We start from the raw sequence: 16613 nt of genomic DNA, 5'->3' as shown, positions 1-16613 counted from the left end.
TAAGCGTAAGCGCTTCATACTTACAATGTGCGCATAATCAACGCTTTTTTACAACAATATAAAATTTCAAAACAGAAGCATTCAATTATTATAATTACATGTATATGCTACGATTATAAAATAACGAGTTATATCAACATTTCGTTTGTTTCCTACATGTATTCATTTGAGTAACCGGTTGTCGTGGGAAGCACGTGCAATTATGAATGTTGTATTTTATATAGAAGTACAATTTGATTTTGGAATGCCTCAAAAGTGCAGATTCTTATGAAACATACATGTAAAGTCTCTTAAACGAAAGCTCCACATTTTCCCTTTTCAATATCTCAAGGTATTCATGTACACTTGTCCATACAATATAAGCCTTATAACACATGACTTCGCTTTTTGTGTTTAGATATAGGAATATGTGGTATGAGTGCCAATGAGACAACTCTCCATCAAAGTTACAATTTATAAAAGTAAACCATTATAGGTCAAGGTACGGCCTTCAACACGTACTATTATACACAGGTAAATGAAAATAATTTTGTTGTTAAGTATACTTCTTCTTCTGTGTGTATAAAATCTTCCGTTTAGGAATACCATGAAATTTCTTTAATATCAATAAAACTAATAATAATTAAATACCAAATAATCAAAGCTGGTATATAGACAAGATCCATGTTAACATTGAATAACAAAAAAGCATTACAAATAGTATCAACAGGTCAAATTAAAAAGAAAGTATGATTTGAGAGTACTCGCAGTTACTGACAGCTAGTTGAAAGCCAAAACAATTAATAATAAAAAATCATGCATCAGAGACTAAAATCAACTAAAATACATCCCAGGGATTTAGTATTTTAACGTCATGAACAGTCAAAGAAGAAATGACTTGTGCAATGCCAAAAATAAATGTATCGACAGGTAGAAGAATAGTTAGTGACTTCTTTATAGATAAAAATGAACGTGTGTGTGTGTGTCTATACATCCCGTTTGAAAAGAAAATACAAATTTAGTTATGTTTTAATTTGCTAATGACAAAATCGATATTAGTACCAATGTAAACTATATTCAGAGATCTAATTACAACATTGGTACGATTACCCTTACTGATAAGTTTGTTTAAAGGTTCGATGAGTTTACACGGATCACATAATGATTTCCGCGCTTTAAGTACAATATTACCACAAAATTTAGGATGTGAAATACCATTTTTAATAAGATTTCTACAGGTACAGCCACATTTACTAATCAAATCTTTGTATCTATGAAAAAATTTAGTAAAAGTTTTAAGTAATTTATGGTAACGAGATCCCTGACTTAATAATTTACCAGTGATGCATTGATTACGTTCGTTAAAATCTATGACATCACTACACACACGGGCATACCGAACGAGTTGGGATATATAAACACCGTATGATGGAGCCAAAGGCACATCGCCGTCTTAAAAAGGAAAATAAACAATACGGAATGAAAAATCGTCTCTTTTGTCGTAAATTTTAGTATGGAGTTTCCCTTTAGAAATTGAGATGTCTAAATCTAGAAAAGGACAACTGCTGCTGTTTATGTTATATTTAGTTAAAGTAAGTTCTTTTGGGTAAATTTCGGTAGTATATTTAGAGAACTCTGGATTATTTAACGAAAAAATATCATCCAGATAACGGTAGGTATTGTTAAATGTATCAACCAAATGTAACAATGATGTGTCTCTACTGAGTTTGGTCATAAACTGAGATTCATAGCAATACAGGAATAAATCTGCTATTAAAGGGGCGCAGTTAGTGCCCATAGGAATACCTACTACCTGACGATACACTTTATCGCCGAAACGTACATATATATGTTATCTAGGAGAAAATTTAAAGCTTCAATCATATTCTCACATTTCCAGTAAGTGTATCTAGCATACTTTCCTTTTTCGTCACAGAAAAAAGCTTTAAACGAGTTACAGCAAATAAATTTACAATGAGATTTTTCGAAAGACCATTTTATTAAATATGAAAATTTTTTCTTTATTAGATTGTATGAGAGTGTAGTGTAGAGAGTAGAAAAATCATAACTGTCAACAGAACCAAAAGGACCATCAAAAGCATGTATTTTATCTAAAACCTCTAAAGAATTTTTAACACCCCAAAAATAATTAATACCATTATTTTCATAAGCTTTATTACAAAAGTTAATAACCAGTTCTTTGATAGTAGTAAGGGAGGTAGTAAGAAGCACTGATATATTAGTAGTGCGGAGATGAAACGGAATTTAAATGGTTTTTGTGTAATTTCGGTAACCAGTACATGGTAGGGACTTTGAAATGTTCGGAAGAGGCTTTAAGCTGGGTAGTGGCAGTGATATGCTTGTTAACGATTTGACTCTCAGTGGTGCGTACGGACCTGAATGTAGAGGAATTGATAATTTCGTTTTGAAGAACTTCCGTGTAGTATATGCGTCATACTACCACTACATTACTGGCTGCCTTGTCTGCCGGTACGAACACAAACCGCTCTGCGAGTACTTGGAGTCCTTTCTTTAGAAAAGTTTTGACCTCACGGTCTTCGACGATGTTGAGGTACGGTCTCCTGTAATAACATGACCATAGGGAACATATCTAAAACTAGATGTTTCACATTCTCAAGTGGAAGGAACATTATTTTCTATATTAACGTCTGATGTTACCGACGTATAATTAAAAATCAAACTTCTGCTCGTTTTTTTTTATAAGAATACGAAATAATGGGTGGTTCTATATTATCAAAATATGGAGGTATTTGGCTATAGACGGAAGAGTCATTGAATATGCTAGATAAGTTAATAAAATCAATACCTCTATTTATATATTTTAATTTAAGAAAATGTCGATTATGATTTTCAGGTTTATCGATACTAGGAAACAGCCTGTGATGACAAAAGGCTGTAATAATACGGGTGTATTCATAAAACGGGCTAAAAAAGAAATTTTATCACACTCCAGAAAAATAGAATATAGTTTACTTATTGGTATCTGACCCAGTTTGCATAATACTTGATGTCTGCCATTATTTTTATTATAGATAACAGATCAGCAAGTGTATAATTTCTACGTCTTTAAGGCTGTTTTGTTGAAATGCGAAGTTATATCGGATATGGCAATTTTTCTATAGCACTTTCCGACATGCTTTAAGGACGGAAAGAACATTACACCAAATATCTTCCAGGTGCACACTGAAAGCAAATTAAGTCTCATACCAAATCTTCTTATTTATAAGTGTTTGTTTTCATGAAATGTGATAAAAAAAAAACGTTACAGTGCCTAGTTTTGCACAACATTTACGTATTTTGCATAGAAATTTAGAAAACACTGATTTATTACTCAGTAGTAATCTTGAAATATGCATACAACTTAAGTCAACCGATCGCGCGAGATATTATATAGAATTTTAAAATTTCTTACAAAATAAATGCTTTACCCATAATAAACCGACGATAACGTCGTTATAAATTCATAATTGATTAAATCGTCAAATTTATTCGGTGCGGTCTTTAAATGAAATTTGATGAATTTTCAGATTTTGCTTCGGGGAAAATGTGACTTCCGATAAGACATCGGGCTCAGACATAAATATAAAGAGCAAATATCGTTAAATATAAAACATGAACCCGATGTCATATTCATAGGACTTGTACAATGTACGAAGTACTTGCGGCTTGGCTTGTACGTTTAATGAATGACTGTAGGTCGGGAGGGGGGTACTATCTACCCAGAAAGCGGTGGTTCTGTATTGGTATCTTTTACTAGAAATTATTATAATATTATTTGTATTTTGTATTGAATTATTAAACTAAATGAAGACAAATTTTGCTCACATGGCAATTATATTTTCTCAAAATGGTAAGATAAAATATTTATCTGGGGAATATCCCGGCTTATATACTTTTGACATCTTTAGCCGAACAGATTTATCATTTTTACATAATTTAATTCATTGTATGCTGGTTCATATTCTGGACGCCAGTCTTTGCTCCTTTCTAATATAATTCATAAACAAAAAACAAATATGAAGCTTAGAAATGGAAAAATATTAAATACTAAACTCGTTCAAAGGGTATCTACACGTCTCAATCTTCAAAATCGCTTATCTAAAAATACTACCATCGCTAACATTTTTAACAATAAAAATCGTGGTTACCCTTCTATCGATAAGTGTCATGCCAAAAAATTACTTACATGTCCCCGTCTTTCCACCAACAATACGGTAAGGTCCACGTTTAATGGTCGCACATTTTCTTTAAATTTTGAAACTGATATACATTATGTAACTTGAAAAACAAACAGTATTATTTATTTACTCACATGAAACAAACCGGGATGCGGTATTCAGTACGTAGGTGAAACTGGACGATATTTATCTAAACGCACTCAAGAACATCTGTATCGTTTTAAAAGACCCAATAAGTTCAAAAGTATCATTTATCAACACCTTAAGAAGCACAATCATCCTATTAAATATTTAGCAGTTCAACCTTTAGAAGTAGTAAATAAGCAGCCTGGTGAATCTCATTCAAAGTTTGTACGATCACGGAAAATAATTGAATTAAATTGGATTAAAAAATTACAGACAGTCTACCCTCTCGGTCTTAATGATAATATCATGGGAATTGGTAATATATCAAGAACCGATTCTGTTAACATTTTGGATATAGTTTCTAAATCTGTTCGTAAAAACCGTTCTCATGGTCGTAGAAAAAATCGCAATGAAAGAAAATTTCGGACCAATCATACCAATATTTCGGACCTAATTTCTATTTCAAAAAACAACGGCAGACATTAGCTGTTAACAAAGCTCTGTTCATTACCGGTTAATAAGTTAAATAAAATTTTAGAGGATTGCAACACAATTTCATATAGCAGTCCCAAGTATGAAATCGTTCAAATTATAATGGCATATTGTTATTCTAAACTGTTTCCCAAAATTGATCGCCCTGAAGATCATAAAAAACAGTTTATTAAAATAAAGTATGTCAATAAAGGTTTTGATTTTATAAATATTGCCGGTATTTTTAACGACCATTCTGTTAAAGAACAAATTCCGGGATATTTTGATAATACTGAGCTCCCTCTTATTTGTTATATTTACAAGAAATCTACCCGGAAATTTGTGTTTAATTATAGCCAATTGTGTAAAGATGTTAATATCAGTGAAAATACACCTACTTCATGTAATTGCAGTAATTCAGAATACATTTATGGACCCATTTCCTATGTTATAACAGGAGATCTTAACATCGTTCAAGACCGAGAGTTAAAATCATTCCTCAGTAAAGGACCTAGATATCGTCCCCCGTCAATTATTAATTGGAATGAGTGTCGTAATATCATCCACGACTCACTCCATACTTACTGTTTGAAATGGATAAAACGGGAAAAAGCTGACAAAAAATCTTTGGACTCTTTTTTTAATTCAGTAATGAACATAGTTGATATACGTATTCAACATTTTAAAGAACATTTTACTCTTAACAATAACCACAATAAACCTATTTCTCGTATCAAACATAAACTAAAAGAACTAGCCAAGGAATTTGTTTTTGTCCCGGCCGATAAAGCTGCTAATAATATTATTATTGTTTGACGTAAATTTTACATTGAGGTTCGGAAAAAAAGAAATCACCAATTCACCAACATTCCAACTGACTCCATTTTCAGAAAACGACATCTGTAACAAACATAAACTTTTAGCTACCGCTTTACAAGCAGAACCAAATACAATGAAAGTCCCAACTATGTATTGGCTTCCGAAGCTACACAAAACACCTTACAAATATAGATTCATTTCGTCTTCAAGCCATTGTTCCACTACTAAATTGTCTATTCTTCTCACCAGTACACTTGGTACAATCAAAAACCTGATAATAAATTGTTCAAATAAGGCAATCGAAAATAGTGGAATTAATTACTTTTGGAGTGTCAAGAACTATATGGAAGTACTTGATAAATTACATGCATATATTGGTGATTTTGAATCTGTTCAAAGTTTTGATTTTTCTACCCTATATACCACATTGCCTCACATTCTCATTAAGAAAAAATTTACACACCTAATTAAATGGGCATTTAAAAAGGCAGAATGTGAATATATATGTTCAAACTCTTTTAGGTCATTTTTTAGTAGCAATAAACAAAAAAACTATGTCAATAGGACATGCTTTGATACTATATATGCCCTTGAATTTTTACTAGATAACATTTTTGTTCGCTTTGGAGATTCCGTATATCGTCAGGTTATCGGAATTCCAATGGGGACTAACTGTGCACCACTTATTGCGGACCTTTTTTTGTATTGCTATGCGTTACAATTTATGACAAAAATCAGCAAAGACCCATCGAAACAACATCTGATACACAAATTTAATAATACTTTTAGATATTTGGATGATATTTTGGCTCTCAATAATGACGACTTCAGTATGTATACTAAAGAAACTTATCCTGTTGAACTTACTTTAAATAAAGCTAATACTAACAATGACCACTGCCCTTTCCTCGATCTTGATATCTATATCATTAACGGAAAGCTTAATACTAAAATATATGATAAAAGAGATGATTTTTCATTTCCTATCGTTAATTATCCATTTTTAGATGGTGACGTTCCCTTGTCACCATCTTACGGTGTTTATATATCTCAACTTGTACGATTCGCTCGTGTATGTAACAATGTTTTAGATTTTAACGAGAGAAATTTATGTATTACTGAAAAATTATTACACCAGGGTTTTCGATATCACAAACTAGTCAAAACATTTACTAAATTTTATCATCGGTATAAGGACATCATTCGTAAATATAGCTCAACATGCAGACTTCTTATACGTTCAGGTATTTCACATCCAATTTTTTATGGAAATATTCTTTATAAAGCACAAAAATGTCAGTATTCACCTCTGAAGCTAACAAAACCTTTAAATAGACTTATTAAGAAGGGATATAGTTACGATACTGTTGTCAGGTCATTAAAGATTGCATATTTTGGCGTTAATATTGATTCACTTATAGGGTCTTTGCATCGGCACTAAACACATTTATTTAAAAACCAGTTGTTGGCATGACACGGGTTATGTTCTTCTCATATATGTTATGATGGTATGATACTAAACCCCTAACGGGAAGGATTGTGCCTGATATTCATATGATGAAAACATAATCTTTCAGTCAGTTTAATTGAAGTCTGGAGCTGGCATGTCAGTTAACTGCTAGTAGTCTGTTGTTATTTATGTGTTATTGTCATTTTGTTTATTTTCTTTGGTTACATCTTCTGACATCAGACTCGGACTTCTCTTGAACTGATTCAGAATTTTAATGCGTATTGTTATGCGTTTACTTTTCTACATTGGCTAGAGGTATAGGGGGAGGGTTGAGATCTCATAAACATGTTTAACCCCGCCGCATTTTTGCGCCTGTCCCAAGTCAGGAGCCTCTAGCCTTTGTAAGTCTTGTATTATTTTTAATTTTAGTTTCTTGTGTACAATTTGGAGTTTAGTATGGCGTTCATTATCACTGCACTAGTATATATATTTGTTTAGGGGCCAGCTGAAGGACGCCTCCGGGTGCGGGAATTTCTCGCTGCATTGAAGACCTGTTGGTGACCTTCTGCTGTTGTCTGTTCTATGGTCGGGTTGTTGTCTCTTTGACACATTCCCCATTTCCATTCTCAATTTTATTTTTCCTAGGAAATCACGGATTATCATCAAATATCCTATCAAATCTTGGTTTATCTCAGCTCAATCCAAGACAGTGAGGTAATCCGGGATTACGCTGAGATAATCCCGTTTTTATGAGATGAAGTAGAATTAATTCATTAAAGTGGTTACGACGTGTCATACACACCCCTTCACATCACCAAACATTTTGTGCCATTTGTACCTAACACCAAACTGTATTTGAATACGTACTATTGAAGAACAAGACTAAATAATACTACTTCCTATCTTTATATACGTCGCGCAGGTATCAAACGAAGAAACCCAAATTTCAAAAGAAAGGAAATATTATATTAAATAACTATCCGAAGAGTAAATCCTTACAATAAATTGCGGTAGAATATTAATTATACCTTAAGATAACAGAAAGATTTTTTAATAGTGAAAATTTCAAAAAAAAAAACAAAAAAAAAAACAAGAAAAGTAACTGTCATACTCAAAGGAATTTGTATGTTTTCGATTCTGACCCACACACACATTTGAACTAATCAATTAAGACGTGTACATTACATTTAAACTATTCAGTTTTGTTGTGTGTCAAAAATTATGATGTCCTTCAGTCAATGACTTTTTGCTGACATATACACATTAAGTCAGGCGTGCAATATTTCTTAATTCTGTGTTATATATATAGATAGAATCAGAGGAGTTCCAAATGGTGTAATTAAACTTTTAGTTTCGGTTCAGAAACGAAGATCGTAACTTTACGTTAACGGTAAGTCATATAGGAAAGTAGTTTAAGGACAATCACCTAAAACTTTTGGAAAATCAAATGTAGCAGTATAACAAAGAGTTTTATACATGTTTTCCAAACTAAATTAACATATAAAGAATTAGATATGAATCAGGCGATCATTGTTTCTGCGTTTACATGGTAACAAAGGCTTTGAAAACATTTTCGTATATTCATCATTTAACATTAATTTGTCAAAATATTTTTTAAAAAGCTGAAAGGAAATGTTCTAAAATGAACGTATAATTAATTAACCTTGATACACATCACTGCTTTTTAACAGGGAAGTATTAAAAGTTAAAAATACATTTAATTTCCACCGAGTTTCCGTGGCGTCCCTGAAAACTACAAATGGTAATTGCATATTTATTTAAATACTTTAGTAGCCATTTTTGGAAAATACGATACATTTGTACAGTCATGTTGCTTCTTTTTCACAACAAACTTTAAATTTGATTAATTGTTTAACGACTGCGTTAGTTTCGTTTACTATCTTTTTATTTTGTGAGATGGACTATGACCATGATGAATGTCACATCAAACATACGGAGAACAAAAAACAAAACAAAAAACAAAAAACACGTGACGTTTTTGCAAACATTATTATGTTCTTTGATAAAAGTTTTTTGTCTGTTAATTTATCTACTTACTATTATTATCATTTGTTGTTGTTTATAATGGAAAACAGTGAAAGCATTGAAGAAAGATACATCTAGAGGGTAAGGAAGCAGTTTCATTGTATATCAAGAACATTGTTTTTCACTAAATTAAACGAAGTTGAAAATCGTTACTAAGAGATTTAACACTTGGTCACCAATTGTGTTCTTTAGTAATGTGGCTAACAAAAATAAAACGAAGAAGATTTTTTTCACTATCTACGATTATTTCACTACTGTCACGAAAATACCAATATTGTGTTGTAAAATTTCGAAATCATTTTAAATTCAGGATTGTATCTTCCTCATGCTTAACCCTGATTCCTTGTCCGGTTTTGATTTTACTTTTGGTCCTGTTTGGTTTTATCAGCTCTTCACGGTTTTTAACTTTTGAATATGTTGGCCTCGTGAATCACTGAAGAGACATGAATTGTCAAAATGCGCATCTGGTGCAAAACAATTGGTACCGTTCATGTTATTACGAAGGAATATACTGAACCAAGAATGCAAAATGGTAAAGTTAAAGTCATCATTTCGAAAGTTTGACAGACGTAATGATGAATAGGTTGACTGTTAGGGAATATCTGTGCCACATATGATCTCAGATATACATGATTGTATTAAATTATTGTCAAAGTCACGATTAGGTCCACTTTCTGCGATAATGACAGCACCGATTACAACTTATAACCGAATATTGTCTTGCAACGAATAGCAAAACGGGTACAACATGTAGAGCAGATATGCCCACCCTTCCACAAAACCTGAGTTAACTAAAGAATCGATTGTGTTGGGCTTCGTATTACTCAATTCGATCGTTGGTGTTCTGTGAAGCGATTGTGGACTGTTCTTTGTCTTTAAGTCATTTTTTTTTCTTTCTTGCCATGGTGTTGTATGTTTTAATTAAAATTGGGGATTTTTGTTGCCATCATGTTATCTAAACTCTATTTTTCGTCCTATGTATTTGTCAAATCTCAGTAGACGCTAGATTACTCTTTGATTTGACAAACTAGTAAAATTTAGTCTTAGATGCATGATTTTTAAAATTACCTGTTATTGACTTTTAACTAGCAGTCAGTAACTGCGAGTACTCTCAGATCAGTACTTAGGGTTTTTTTGTTGTGTGCATGTATAATTAGCCTGCCACGTCCACTCTGTTTTTCTTAGATGTATTTCTGCTTTGTATCGATCTGATGAGTTAAGCCCTTTTCAACTGATCTTATAGTTTGTTCTCATGTTGTACTGTTACACCACTATTTCATGTTAAGGAGAGGGTTTGGCGCCAACAAACTAGTTTAAACCCGCCACATTCTGTATGTGCCTGTCCCAAGTCGGGAGTCTATAATTCAGTGGTAGTCGTTTGTTGCTGCATATCATATTTGTTTTTCGTTCATTATTTTGTACATAAATCAGGGCCTTAGTTTTCTCGTTTGAATTGTTTAACATTTGTCATTTCGGGGCCTTTTATAGCCGACTATGCGGTATGGGTTTTGCCCATTGTTGAAAGCCGTACGGTGACCAATAGTTGTAAACATCTATGTCATTTGGTCTCTGGTGGAGATTTGTCTCATTGGCAATCATACCACATCTTCTTATTTTTATAAAGAATTCTTAAACATGCATACGTAGCAAATAATCACCATACCAGTCATTTCTTTACTGTATGTTCCTATTCTTATTTCTCAAATACGTTTAATGTTATGGTGTTGATGCATTTCGGAAGTTATTCGGTATAAAAGTCACAACGGATGTGATAATGCACATAAATAATGACTTCATTTAATGCAATTTATCAAATAAAATAAACTTTGTTTGAAAAAAATAAAACGTCCAACTATAATACGCATGTCAGTAAAAGTTTCCTGTTTTACGTAGAGATAAATAAGCCTTCGTGATGAAAAACCTCTTAAAACATATATGAACCTGCTAACTTTTTTTGTGTATGTTTTTAATTGAAAACATATTTTGATGTATCTAATAAGTTTGTAAAATCATCATTATGCATTCTTATGGAAATCAATTTTGCGCTTTTTTCCGCTGTATTTGTTCTGTATTTGTATGCGAAAAATTAATACCTACTAGGCCTTCATAAAAATATGAAAAAGTTAACATTTTCCGTTATTCATATTTTAATTTATTTTTCCGTTTTACTAGATACTTGTCTGATGATTATTTTGATTGCAGCTTTCCGTAGTTTCTTTTTTTTTCTTCTCGGGTCCTATTCGCGGTAAGGATTTTTCGAGTGTGACCACGTTTTGTCGAGTGAATGTGATCAAAAATGTAAACAAACTGACTTCTTTTCTGGTGAGACGTAAAAAAATGCCAGAACCTTAAATTTAATATCATAGAAGGTAAATTAATATTTGTGATAAATATTTATTATCAACCCTACTTTATTTTGTTTTAAGAGCGTTTAATTTAGTCTTACAATGCTTTATTCCAAAATATAGATTAAAGGCATTTTTATACACATACAAATGCAAATGTGAACGGAAATGCTTATATTGAATCTATATATACTTAGATATACAGACATTTTACAAAGAATCTTGTTTTTGCATTGAAAAGTACATTTTGGAGAGTAAATTAATTTTTATATGTCCGTGTTTTTTCGAGAGCAGTCCGTGTTTTTTCGAGTGCGTCCCTGTTTTATCGAGTGACAAAAAAATCCTATGGCTTAGAATGTAATATGTCAGTGCATTTACGTTTAAAAACAATTAAAAGGTTCAAATAAAGTACTTTCCAAAGCACGAAACAATGCATTAAACCAGTTTGATAATGCTGTATTAACACGTACATTAAAAAATGGCATCGTTCATTTGTATTCAGATATCTTCATATAAGTGTACCGATATGGATTTCATACAGAAATTATTTCGTGATGTAAACAATCTTTATGTGAGCTTAGACATGTTGGATTGAGACGTACGAACACATAGTGTGTAAAGCGGGTAAATGTGTGTTTTTTAAAACAGAAAATACATCCTAATTGTTTCATGTACTGTTTGTCTTGATGAAAATATGTTTTATCTTTCTAGAAATGGAAAACACAAGCGTATGCTATACTTTGTCACATAGAAATAAAGGACTTAGTGTATCATAGCTTCATTTCCATCAGAAATTAATTAAAGAATTATATTTGTGATGTATATGTTATATGCACAATTGTTTTTTTTTTATTATTTCAGAAGGATCCAATCTAATTAAAATATGTATCTCTGATTTCGTTATACTCATAAGATTATAACTATATCAGAGTTAATATAGATATGAATTTTAATTAGATTGAAAAGGATCGTATTAAAGCTTACAGATTATTTATTTCGTTGTTTATCAAATATATTGAATAAGTCCCTGAGTTTATCATCAGCTCAGTAGTTAGTACTTCGGTACTGACATGATTTATAACAAACCTTTCTAAATTTGACTACCTGCAAGGGGGACTGGGAAATAGAAATATGGTCACTTAGGTCCTCTTCCGACCGGCAGTAAAATCATTGCCAAAGTTGGGTGTTCGTTTGGCTGTTCAGGATGTTCAATTAGGCAGCCACGTCCGGTCAGAATGGAACGTGTACAGAGTTCCACGATCACTGCACGTTAAGAACCCTTGCAACAGCTTGCAAGAGGTCCGAAGGTGGCCTGTTGCAAGGCAAAATTTCTGTTTATATCCAATATACCCTTATTAAATTGCCCGTTTATAAATTCGAAAATTATAAAGAAACTAAGGTTTCAACCCCATCAAGCAAAGTTGACCATTGATAGATTTGGATATTCTTTAGATCCTTTTGGTAATATAGCTCTTCAAATGTTTCGGTTCTTATATATCATTGGCTTTCAAATATTCGACGTTGAGCGTCCTGGATGAAAGTAAATCCATAAAAGCGCTTCGGACACATGAAGTTTATAAAGTGTTGTTTTAATGTTTTATTAAATATTCAATTCAAATCATAAAAAAGTATTGACGGTAAAAACAAAGGTAGCATGAATCGAAATTGAAAAGATTAGGAGTTCCTCTTCTCGGTTCTAAAGATCGTTTTAAAAAGGACCCAGTGATTTCTTATTTATCTTACCGCCTATACATTTCTAGGAATATGATTGGTTAAAAGCGTCCGCGTGGAGACCGTGTATATTCCATATTAGGTTAGTAGGGAGGCGGGGCTTATTTCATACACGGTTAGTAGAGGTGTGATGTCCCTTTATAAAAACAAAACGGTACTGAGAAAAAATCTTAAAGGTTTCAACAGACGAAGAAATTGATGATGAAGGATGAAATAAATTTATAAAACACATTTAAACTTAACAAGTTGTTATTGTTGGCATCTGTTTTTGTAGGATCAATGGAAGTAGTTTCTTAATGCTAACGGTATTGAAGACTTGCTCATTTTGATAGGTCACTAGTTTAAATGTCACACGTTAAGATAGTCGGTAAGATAAATTCGTTACATAGTGTGCTAGTGACGTAATACGGTATATATGGGGTCAGTAAATTCCATATGGGGATTCGAGCTTCGCTCTCGCCCATATGGAATTTACTGACCCCCATATATACCGTATTAGGTCACTAGCACATTATGTAACTAATAATATCATAGTACTGCAAGGTTATGGTACATGTAATATGTTTTCAGAACAGAAAGTTATCATTAAATTGAAAAGGGTTAAATTTGATCAATATAGTAATACGTTTTTGTGACTTAAGAATAAACGATTTTAAGCCCAAGATTGCCTTCTTTCTTATTAACATTTTCTTAAAAAAACCCGGACCATTTGTTGAAAAACCCGGACGTTTTAGATGTTGCTCTCGAAAAAACACGGACAATATCAAACATTGAATTGTGATTGAACTATGCGGACATTATGCGTCGTTTGTGCTCAAAACGTATACGCGGCATTCAGAATAAGATGAACAGTCACGAATACAACTATTACATTCGCGAAATAGCAGTTAATCGATCTGATCGCAAGTAATATCACTCGAAAAAACCTGATCTTCACACAAAAAAAGTAGACCGATTCACTAAAAAAAACACGATCTCAGCCGGACACTTTACCTACCGTGCTATTGTAGTTTTAAATTACCTTACGGTGTGCGTTTCACCCAGTGCTGAAAACCATGCGGTGACTTGTAATTGTTCAAATCGATGTCCTATGGTCTTTATTTCTAGTTGGCAATTTTACCACATCTCTAAAGTTTTCTATTGAAATACCGAGAACAGAGGATACAGCTTGGCATCGTTCATACCTTGACTCACAACTCGGCTGAGGCTCGTTAAAACAATTTTAATACAAATGTATGACTTCAATATTTCCATTATTTCCATTGTTTCCTTTATATGTTTATTATGTTAAGCATTCAAAGAGTACCTGCACGTGGTAGTTAGTTCTTCTAGGTGAGACAGCACACAATATCTTGTTTTTCCGGATAGTAAAAATGTTGTGTTGTAACACTAATGTACAAGGTTAGGGGAGATTTGAGCAGTCGCAGACATGTTGAAACCGCCACACTCTTTTATATGCTTTTCCCAAGTAAGGAACCTGTAATCCAGTGGCTATTGCTACTCACAGTCTGTTATACTGCAATTTTTTTTTATTCATTGGTGTGTTTAAATAAGGAAATTGTTTTCTCGTGTAAATTTTTATACACTTTGTCATACCGGGCGTTTTATGAATTACCATACGGTATTGGTTTTGCTAATTGTTGAATGCCATATCTCCATAATTAAATACCCAATACACATTCACGCATACAGTCACATGAGTTTCATTTTTTTCGTTCTGATATTTCATTACAAAAGAGAAAATCGATAGTTTGTCTTTCTTTTGATGTCTTTTTATTACGACAGATACTTCTATACATATATTTCTACTTCCAGATGGACCGAGAAGTGTGGGAGAATTCCTTTGTAGAACAGTATTACAATCAAGCTCATCGTATCATTCCAAAAGTAAATCAAGAAGATGATCCTAAGTATAATGAAAAAAAAGAACTGATTAAGGAATGCCAAAAAATTGTCGGAACTGATCATTCTGAGAAGCCACCATTGAATATTGCTATCATTGGATTACCTGGCGGAGGGAAATCGTCGCTATTAAACACCATATTTGCTAGTTTTAGTACAGATCGTTGGAAAGATGTAGTTCAATTTGGATCTTTTGGAACACTTGATAAACAGTTCACAACACGATTCAAAAGGTTTGTATATTCCCCTTATTTTTATTTGAGGAATGACTGTAATATTTTTTCTGTCTGAAGAAATAACCTCAAAAATGTGGTGCACACTGAATAACCCACGTAATTTAAAAGTGTGCACCACATTTTTTAGGTTATTTTGAATAGACAGAAAAAATATTACAATCATTCCTTATAATTTAATTATAAATTCCATTTTTAAGGAGTAAATTTGGAAAAAAAAACGTTGGTGACGTCACGGTCACATGACAAAATTATGTATATGAGCTGATAGACAAAACACTTTCAGCCAATCAGAAGACGTGTTACATCCAAAATTAAATTATAATGTTATAACTTGAAAGGAGCAGGTTGCGGGTAAGACCCCTTTTCGGCCCCAGAATATAGCATTTTAAAAAGTTGTAAAAAATGTTTATTTTTGGCTTTTTTTTTGGAAAGTAGAATACTTTCGTTACATAAATATGGACTTGTTTTTGTAATTACACTGCACGTGCATCAGGTACTAGCATCAATAGTTCATGCAAAGTACTGAAATCTTCACAATTTTAGCATTTGTGCTAGTTTTTAGACGGTCTTTGTCTAAAATGGAAGTAGTCGCACTTGTGTTCAGTCTTAATATTTAAATATATGTTGTATTTCATGATGATACATAACATATATAAAGATTGAGACTGAACACGAATGCGGCCACTTCCAACTTAGACCAAAAAACATCTATAAAGTGACGTTATGTGGCATATTTAATAGATTTTTTATATTTTAAGCTTGAATTTGAGCGTCTTCAATGACCAAATCAGTTCAAATCTTTTACTTAAACTAATTGAATCGACTGAAGAAGACACTTAAGTGTTTAAAAAATGTCAAAAATCTTTTAGCAGATGTACTTCAAAATTTAGGCCAAAATTAGCAATTACTGGACCGTCTCCTTTAAATTAATAAATGAAAATTTAATAAAGACACACAACCAAACGTTAACGTTTTCAATAAACATTTGATTTTTTTCTAGTTTGAAAAATGAAATCTTCCAGGATCCTCGGACTGGTTTCACTTTAACGTATTGGAAACAATATTATATTTTTATAATTGTTCCTAGTATATGTAGTGATTCTAATGTTCAGAAACTCGTGTTTATCAATATTTGGACAAAAGTGAATTACTTATTTTAGATAACTCTTACACAAAGCCAAGTATAACTATGTTCAGTTACTTTTGTTATGTTCACGTCAAGCACATCACATAATTACAAATACTGTTTTTCCTTTTTTTATATATATAATTAGTTTGTCACTTTTCAAAACTAAGAAAGTGACAGGTG

General features: G+C 32.4%; 1 protein-coding gene across 3 annotated transcripts in view; it reads left to right on the top strand.

The window, feature by feature from the left end:
- Positions 1–8323: 8323 nt before the first annotated feature.
- The window catches only part of LOC127714104 (uncharacterized), a 31950-nt gene continuing 23660 nt past the window's right edge, over positions 8324–16613 (top strand). The window contains exons 1-2 of one of the 3 annotated variants that reach the window (XM_052220066.1): positions 8324–8434; positions 14982–15301. In XM_052220066.1, the coding sequence (XP_052076026.1) occupies positions 14982–15301 (320 nt within the window). In that variant the 5' untranslated portion in view covers positions 8324–8434. Of the gene's footprint in view, positions 8435–8770; positions 8807–9124; positions 9172–14981; positions 15302–16613 lie in introns of those variants that run through there. The other 2 variants (XM_052220065.1, XM_052220067.1) reach the window with 2 other exon arrangements.

Source organism: Mytilus californianus, unplaced genomic scaffold, assembly GCF_021869535.1.
Source record: "Mytilus californianus isolate M0D057914Y unplaced genomic scaffold, xbMytCali1.0.p SCAF_9, whole genome shotgun sequence".
Taxonomy (NCBI): Eukaryota; Metazoa; Mollusca; class Bivalvia; order Mytilida; family Mytilidae; genus Mytilus; species Mytilus californianus.
The sequence above is the reverse complement of the archived record's forward strand: the minus strand, read 5'-3'. Positions and strand labels throughout refer to the sequence as shown.